We start from the raw sequence: 9,366 nt of genomic DNA on the forward strand, positions 1-9,366 counted from the left end.
AATACATAAATTTCAGTCAGTAAAATAGTAATAAATTTATTTTTTACTTATTTTCGTTTATATTTCATTTCTTTTTTGTTTTTGGTTAATCACATAAAATTTTATAACTTCAATGAGGAAAAAAATATATATTTTTTTTCTAAGTAAACGAAAAAGTTTAAGAGGTTCAACAGCATTCGAAAGTTAAAATTTATGTTAATTTTTGTGAAAGAATATGTAATCCAGTTTGCTCTTAATTGAATTAGAAAATTTTTGAATTTAAAAAAAAATCAATATTTCGAAAATAAATAAATTAAATTATTGAGATATTATGTTAATTTATTGCTTTTTTCACTTTCTTTTCCATGGATCATATTATTTCGAAAGAAGGAAATGTCCTAACAAGACAAAATGAACGTAGCACACTCTATTGACTTGTATATAGTCATTCGCTAAGTCCAGCTATTGTTTAATATAATTTAAATGTGGCCTAAAACTGAATACTGTCAAAAAAGGGTTAAAATTCTCAAATTAAATAAAGTCTTAAATTCCATTATAAAAAAAAGTAATAAGGTAGAATTTTTCGATTGAGCTTAAATAATACTGTTGAATTAGATTAAACATATTGCTTGGTCCATTCTGTTAAGCTATATATCAGAAAATATTTCATGTATCGGCACACATATTTTTCTAAACATTTAATCAGCTCTGAAATCTTTAATAGCATTTTCGATTTACTCAAAGTTGATCTGAGAATAACTTAAGTTTTTTTAAATACTATCTAGAAAATATATAAAAATTTTCAAATAGATACCAGGATAAACTGCATAGGAAAACAAAAAAATCCAGACTATAAAATCTGTAATAGTAAATTAAATTTACTAAAAGTTCATTTGAAATTATTTTAAATTTTTTTAAATACTATCCAGAAAATATACTATATTCTTAAAATAGATGCCGGCTTAGATTGCTTAAGAAAACAAAAAAAAACCATGCTCTAAAATCTTTAATGGTATTTTCAATCTACTATAAAATCATCTGAAATTGTTTTGAAATACTGTCCAGAAAAAAATACTGTAATTTTAAAATAGATACTAGGATACACTGCATAAGAACACAAAGAAATCTAGGTTCTATAACAAAATCTTAAATGGTGTTTTCAATTTACTAAAAGCTCATTTAAAAATGTTTTAAATTTTTTACATACTGTACAGAAAAGATACTACAATCTTCAAAAAGAAAACTCCGCTACTTTTTAAAACAATTTTATTAGTGATTGAGGTAAAAACAGCCTTTCTAACTTTACTGTTCAGCCCAAAAATATAGCGATGTAATAATTAAGATGAAATTCGTTTTAAAATTTAATAGCAAAAATATAAAAATCTCGCTTTCTAACTCTACTATAAAGATCAACTGTTCAAATCGAAGTTACCATATAAGCTCAATTAAAGGTATGAGTTTGGCGTCAGTCTTGCTACACTATACTCTCGGTCACAAGTGAAATTTTTTTCTCATCTTACGCGAGCAGTTTTTTGTTAAATATATTCCTTCTGGCAGATATTACCGTTTTCTTTTTATTACTTAAGCCATTTTTAATTTCAACTCAGTCAAATTGTTTATTATTTTTAGAATCCATATTTAAAAGTAACTTTCCTAAATCTATTTTTCTTAAAAAACTATAAACTATATTAATATTTTCTTAATTAACAAAAAAAATCTTTTTTTCTCTTCCAGGTGTGGTTTAAAAATCGTCGTGCCAAATGGCGTAAACGTGAACGTAATGCTATGAATGCAGCTGTTGCTGCAGCTGATTTTAAATCCGGTTTTGGATCTCAATTTATGCAACCATTTGCTGATGATTCACTATATTCCTCATATCCATACAATAATTGGACAAAAGTACCTTCACCACTTGGTACAAAACCCTTCCCATGGCCAGTCAATCCACTTGGTTCAATGGTTACCACAAATCACCATCAAAATTCAGTGAATTGCTTTAATACTGGTGCCAGCGGTGTTGCTGTTAGCATGAATAACTCAATGTTACCAGGTACGATGGGCTCCACATTGACCAATTCAAATGTTGGGGCTGCACCCTGCCCTTATACAAATCCCGCTAATCCTTATATGTATCGTGCCGCAGCTGAACCTTGCATGACATCTAGCATGTCTTCCAGCATAGCTACGTTACGCTTAAAAGCGAAACAACATACAACCGGTTTCGCAAGCCCCTATTCAGCGCCTTCACCGGTTTCGAGATCCAATTCAGCAGGTCTGTCAGCATGTCAATATACTGGCGTTACTGATGTTGTTTGAGAAAACGCCCTCGGGGCTCTGCTCAATCAGCATCAGCACCATTTACAACATTTCTCTAGCGGCGGTAATGCATCAGTTGGACATAATTTGCATCATCTACACAACAATAACAACAACAATAATCTATTAAATAACAACCATTTGTTACTGGATCACAACGGTGGCGGCAGTAATGATAAATCACCACTTCATCATCAACAGAATGATTTAAGTGGTGGTAATGGTAGTGCTAATGGTTTAATGGGCCCAAATGGTACCAATGACAATGGCGAAGATGTAGAAGAAGTCATTGACTAAGATTGCTTACACATGCAATGGGTGTCTTAGACTTGATGCAATAAATAATATAAAATGAAATAATTTAAAAATAAAAATGAATGTATGGAAATTAAATTAAAATTTAATTGTTAATTGTAAAAACAAAAAATAATTAAATATATTAATGAATAAGAAATTTACATAAATGTAGCTAAAGCCTATGTAACTAAGCCAAAAATATTTGTATGTAAAATTGTTAGGAATCCCAAAGAACAATAACTACTCTTAAAAGAAGTTTGTAAAATTCTATGCTAGTTAATAACTTAACTTAAAAATTTATATAAATATTTAATAATTTTGCTTATTTACAAAAATTTTTACATTTTAGTTTGTTTTATTTGTTTTTTTTTTTAAATATTTCTCAACTTCAATAATTATTTTTTTATTATCTTTCTAAATTTTTATTAACTAAGAACTATAAGCTCTGTTGTATATAGATAAATAATAATTAAAATAAAAGTAAATATTAATATTTAATATAATAAATATAAATAAAAATTGCAGTTTAATATAAAAATAACTCTGTTGCAACTAAAATTAATTAAAAAAATAAAAAATAGAAACTTGAAATATCTACAAAAACGACATTATTCAAATTATTTTTTACAATTTTTTTTAATTTTTTTACAAAATAAATTATTAAAGTCATTCACCATTAATAATTTTTAACTATTATTTTCATGTATTTATGTATGCACTTTGATTGAACACAAATTTTTAAAAACCCTTGTAACTAAAAATGAAAATGAAATGTAAACAAATAAATATATATATCTTTCCAAATAAAAACAAAATATAAAAGTATATATAAATAAAAACCTTTAACCAAAGTATTTTATCAATGACAGTTTTTAAACAGTTGTCTAGTCGTATGAAAAATAGAATTAAAAACGCGAAAATTGCAAAAAAAACTTAATTAAAAAATCTATATAAAAATATTAAAATCAAATTATTATAATATATTCATAGTTTAAGGTAATATTAAATTTAAAAAAAAAGAAAAACAATTGAGAACAATAAAAATTCATAAAAACCTTCAATTAAAAAATATTTCGTTTAGATTTTATTCAGCTGTGGATATAGAATTTATCGAGAAGTGGAATATATAGTTGATCTCTTCAAGGTCTTGATGTTTGAGAACACATTTAATTCGATAGAGACGATTTTTTCAAATAATAATACTAATAATATAGAAGACTTAAAGTGTGAGAAAAGTAATGAGATTATCTTTACAGTCTTAGCAGTTACTAAGTACTAGGTTCATTACAATTAAAACCCAGAGTTTCATTTGATCTATGCGGTTTAAGACATTGCGAGATATATCATAATATTATTATATCATAATATTATTATATTATAGTATTATAATACTATATATTATATAGTATTACATATACTGTACACACATTTTGATATTTTGTGATTATATACGAATATTTTTAATTAAAATCCACAATAATATTAAAGGAAGTAAATACATTAAAATTTTAATAAGAAAAAATGTTTAATAATCAAATAATTTTATAAAATATTGAATTTAAAAATTTAGGAAGAATGGAATAAAATCAAACTATAAACGTGACTATAACAGCAAAATCTATTCATTAATATTATGATAATTATTCGAGTACATAAAAAATCTTGTTTTGAGGATATATTTTTAACCATGTTATTTTTATTAGACATTATACTAGTATCATATCTGTGTTAAAAAAGATTAAAGTGGCAACTTTGTGTCGAAATCCATTTGAGCTCAAATATTGCCTAGTTGTGATATTACGGACTAGCGCTTTATTATAGCTAGCTAGAAATAGTTAGCTAACTAAAGATAGCTAGCTACAATTCATCAACAATATACTGATTTAAATAAGTAGATCAATAGAAAATGTATAGGGCAAAGAATGAAAGAGAATATTCTGAACCATCAATGCAAGATATGAAATGTGAATATGAACACTGAGATTATCGAAGATTATTAAAGAGAAATAGCGGATTAAGAGTTTTAGAAAAAGAATTTCAGTTACTGATATCTTTGTAAAATATCGAAAAGAGATTTTTACTTTATAAATAGTTATACAGTCGAATAGTTTTTGGAGATTAGAGGTTTTAGATGTAATAAATTATGAAATTGTAGTTTAGATCAATTAAAAACAAAACTGATTGCCATCAAGCAAGCATTAAAAACTTATTTGAATATATAGATATAGGCTTGAAAGATACTGATACTACTATTCTGGTATTTAACAACCAGAATGGATCTAAAAACGAAACCAATATTTTGATATTGCCAATCTAATTGAACAAAATTTTGGTACTAAAACTTCAGAACATTGTAAAGTTTATAAATAATCATTACTTTTTCCAAGTCAAGTTATGAATACTTCTACCGCGATAGTACAAAATTTCGAACTTCATTATTATGATATATGTCATACATATAACCGATAGTGTTTATATTAATTAAGTCGCATCAAGCATAAAGACTGCAACTAATGCAAGCTTTGCTTAATTTGATTATTCTTAGATCTATTTAGACTTCGAGAACTGTCAATATTTTTATTTCCTGACTCAAATTGTTTTAGGTCTTTGCAATCTTTGCAACCTATTTAACTAAACAACTTCATTACTCTCAAATATAAGTCATATATTATTGGGTTGGGTTATCCATGCGTAGTAAACTGATGCTTACTTTTGGGCCTGTAACGTGGTGGGTTCCACAGCTCCAATAAAAATAAGGTGAAAGCCTCGGATAGGCGATGGATAGCTATTGATCGGACTGGCTGGTCTATAATGATCAACTAATTAAGTAAGTAAGCAGTGATGGTATGATAATACCACACTGATATTAACCTCATAGTACGTTTGTTGACGATTCACTGACGCTTTGAAAACAATTCTAAGATAATGAATATACTCTACAATTACAGTTACAGCAGTGAAAAAGTTAAAGAAAACGCTTCACATTAACTTCGTTATTATGTTGGGATTAACTTTTAGAGGATTTTCGTCATTTATAAGATCTCGCTTCAAGGAAGATTTAAGTGAACCCCTTGAAATCACGCTAGTAAACTAATACGGTTATTATTTTTCTGACCATTGACAAGGAATATATGTGTATGTAATATTGTATAAAGAGATGTTTCATATTTTTCCTATTCCTCTTTTAATATATCACCAAAACTTCGTAATATATGGAGTAAGTTTGAATTTTTCCCAAAAAAAATTTCTAATCTTCACTAATAAACATATTTTCAATTATCACAAAGCGAGTGATTAATTTTCCTCAGCATATATGATGAAAAAAATCCACTGTCAAACCGCACATGACACTATTCAAATTTAGCCGAACCTCCCTTGGACCATTGACTGCATGAGGTGAAGAATAATGAATGATTTTTCAGACCAAAAGAAATTAAAATCAAAATCAAATTGTAATTTATTTACCACAGAGTTAACTTGCATAAACGCCAAAGAAGAGAAACAACAACAAAACTCCTGATAGACGTGCCAATATAAATTTAATAGAAAAATTGATAACACCACTACAATCTGCATTTCAGTTTCGAAAAACCTAAACAACAGCATCACTGGGACTTAAAGTCATTTCTAGAGAAAGAAGCTGTCGGAAGCCGCAAACAAATTACATTTCTGTAGCGCACTTAATTACCTTAAATGGTTCAGTCTGCTTCAAATTATTTTTTTTTTTTTCGTTTTTCTTCTTACCACCACCACCACCATCAAAGTCATTCCTATTCAAAGCGTTTTGCACGAAACTGGTGCAGAATCCATCCATCAATTTATTCATTAGAATGAAATTATGTCGAATTTATATGCACCCCACCGCTGCAGCTACCCGAGCACAAAGTGTACGACCGACATAGAATGGGCCACATGTTTCTTGGCTCATTTCACTTTATATGATCGCCCTCGGTTCGCTGAGTAGAAAATCACCGCACAATAAAAATAATAATAAATATAAAAGAGGACAAGGCGTAGTGCCACTTTGTCTTCCTGTCTTACCGTTTCTACTACTGTTTGCACCGTCTATACCATTGTTTGCCTATGCAAAATAACTACGCATAGAGTTGCACTGCTTTTGGTTTAAGTATAGGTAAAATTTATATCAAATTCAGGGATGGTTTTTGTACTTCTTTCTTTTGCTATTAAAAAAAACTTGTTCAGTTATCCGCTACTGATTTTGTGGTAGGAACAACTAATAGGCCAATGTTGTGGTTCGAATCGTCGTGGCACAACAAAAACGGATATTCTCTGTATCCTGCTGTGTTGCATACAGAGCTAAGAAGGCATACAACAATAATTTGGTGAAATTAAATTTGCGAATAGGGTGCGTCGCTGTCGCGATTGCCAAAAAAAAACTATTTGAATATTTTTTTCTTATTTCTTGCCGAGCGTTAGAGGCATTGACTTGCCGTACATTAACTTTTTTGACACTTCTTCTTCTTACCGTTGCTCTTTTCATTTCTTCCAGGAAAGAGATTTTGATTTATCTTATTTATTTATTTATTATTATTATAACTTTTTTTATTTTGCTTGGAGCAACTCTAAGCTGTTGTAAATGTTTTAATAAGATTGATTTTATTGCCACTGCGTGGTTGAAGGGGTTGCTTCTGTAGATGTGGTGTGCTTGGTGTGCCAATTATATGTGTGTGTTCCAAAAGGGTTAATAAGTTGTTTTCCTGCTGTTTTAGGACTTTATTATATTCTGTTATATTATGCATTCCAACTGGGTAAATGTTTATTTCCGTGTAATTTACTTTTGTTTCCTTTTGAGTTGGTGCGTTCTCATTTCTATTGTTAAAGAAGTTAAATGAAATTAGCAATTAAATTGTTATTGCCATTTGGTCATAAGGTGATACCAACAAAAGTTCATACAAGTGAGAATTAAAGGAAACCATTTCTTTATCTGAAATATAACACATTGGCTGATAAGTCTTTATGATAACACGCTGGCAATGCTAGCAATAAAAAAAATTATATAAATTTTAAAAAGTAGCAATTTTCTAATGATATATGTCAAAATTACATGACTTTTGAACGAAAACTCATTAAGTTACAGCTGCTTTGATTGTTGAGTACAGTTTCAGGTCAGAAGATAGGTTTTCACTGATCTCAATTTTTCGCCGTTTTGCCACGACATTCTTCGCAAGAAACCAAAGGATAGAAAAATACGGACTAAACCCATCGCGCCGAATTTAGATAATTTCCCAAGTATTTCGTTCTTACCGATGAACAGTCTCACAAACTATCAAAAAATACTTCCTTAAAAACCTATTCATCAGCTATTCAGGCTCTGCTCCATCCAAAGATATGGTAGAAAAGTGGTTAACTGACTTCAAACAAGGCCGTACAACTCAAAAGAGATAGTTACCCCGAAAAATATTATAAAAGTTCACAAATCGTTTTGATAATCCGTAAAATGAAAATTCATGATATCTCAAAGATTTTAAAGTAACCTGACGGCTTCATTTTTCTTAAACATTTGACTAAGAGAAAACTCTTCTCGAAGTGAATGCCAGGTTTGTTGACAATTCATCCAAAACAAAAACATGTCGATGATTCTGAGAACTGTTTGGAGCTGCGAAATCGATTGAAAAGGATCTTTTTAATCGCTTGTAACAATGGACGAAACTTGGTTTGATCATTTCACTTCAAAGTCCAATCGGCAGTCAACTGAGTAAACAGTAGTCGGCTAACCTCGTCTAAAGCAACTAGAAACGCAATAGACAGATGAGAAAATTATGGCATTCGTATTTTAGGATACACGTAGAATTTTGTTATCCACTAACTCATCAGTAATGAGATCTATATAGTACAACTGGTGCATTTAGAGCAGGCCAAGCGATGACCATATATGAGGAAAAATTATTTTTCATTAAGATAATGCACTATGGCTAAATTGTACAACTTACACTTGGAATTGCTTGCGCACCAATTGCATTCGCCAGATTTGCCGCTAAAGATAACTGTAATCGTTTACAGAAAGACATAAAGAACTGCTCTATTATTGTATTACTCTTGAAAGAAATATTGCGTTGAATGAAAGCATTGACATCAACATTATTTATGGTAACTTTTCACTTCTTCTTTCGATTCGACAGATTATTATTTATAAGTCTGTTCAACATCCTGGCGAAGGGCTGTATGTACTTTACAGAAAATCTTACTCACTTACTTAAATGACTACAACAACCCGTTACTATATTTTGGCTTGACGCAGCTTAACTCTCCAGGGAGGGACCTCTACTGCGTGCCTTCCTTCTGCAGTCTCGTTTATTAAGTGTGGTTATTGCTCCCTCAACTTGAATGAGAAGATTAGTATTAAAAAACACTATACCAAAGTGTTGATATGCACAAGAACACCCGGTATGGTGAAAACATGACGTTTATCCGATTTATAGCTATAATGCTTGCAAACTAGGCCACATCAAAAATTAGAGATACATGTGATATATGGGTTTTGACAATTTTTTCTTCTGATTCTTTAAAATTTAATTTATTGAATAAAAACAAGAATATTTTAAATTTGGCTACTACCCTTTTGGCCAAATACTATTTGCATATTAATGTAAAATGCTTTAAGGCTTAAAAGGAAGGAAGTAGAATATATTTTTGATTATGGTATAACTAGAACCTTTGTTATTTTTTTTGTACTTTTTTTATGCATCACATATACTTGTTTTGCAACATTAATTATTTTATGTGAAATTGTTTTAAATTCTTATTAAATTCCGT

The 9,366-nt window shown here is 29.4% G+C and overlaps 2 protein-coding genes across 2 annotated transcripts in view; one reads left to right on the top strand and one right to left on the bottom strand.

Annotated features, from left to right (window-relative positions):
• The window catches only part of LOC119676150 (pituitary homeobox homolog Ptx1-like), a 26,173-nt gene extending 23,497 nt beyond the window's left edge, over positions 1-2,676 (top strand). Inside the window, exon 2 of the mRNA XM_038087382.1 lies at positions 1,714-2,676. Within this exon, the coding sequence (XP_037943310.1) occupies positions 1,714-2,295 (582 nt within the window). The 3' untranslated portion in view covers positions 2,296-2,676. The remainder of the gene's footprint in view (positions 1-1,713) is intronic.
• A 4,499-nt stretch (positions 2,677-7,175) lies between these two features.
• LOC119676151 (translation initiation factor IF-2, mitochondrial-like) overlaps positions 7,176-9,366 on the bottom strand; it is a 28,527-nt gene continuing 26,336 nt past the window's right edge. The window contains exon 7 of the mRNA XM_038087384.1: positions 7,176-7,422. Coding sequence (XP_037943312.1) covers positions 7,176-7,422 — 247 coding nt within the window. The remainder of the gene's footprint in view (positions 7,423-9,366) is intronic.

The sequence above is a fragment of the Teleopsis dalmanni genome, chromosome 2 (assembly GCF_002237135.1).
Source record: "Teleopsis dalmanni isolate 2A chromosome 2, ASM223713v2, whole genome shotgun sequence".
NCBI classification, from domain to species: Eukaryota; Metazoa; Arthropoda; class Insecta; order Diptera; family Diopsidae; genus Teleopsis; species Teleopsis dalmanni.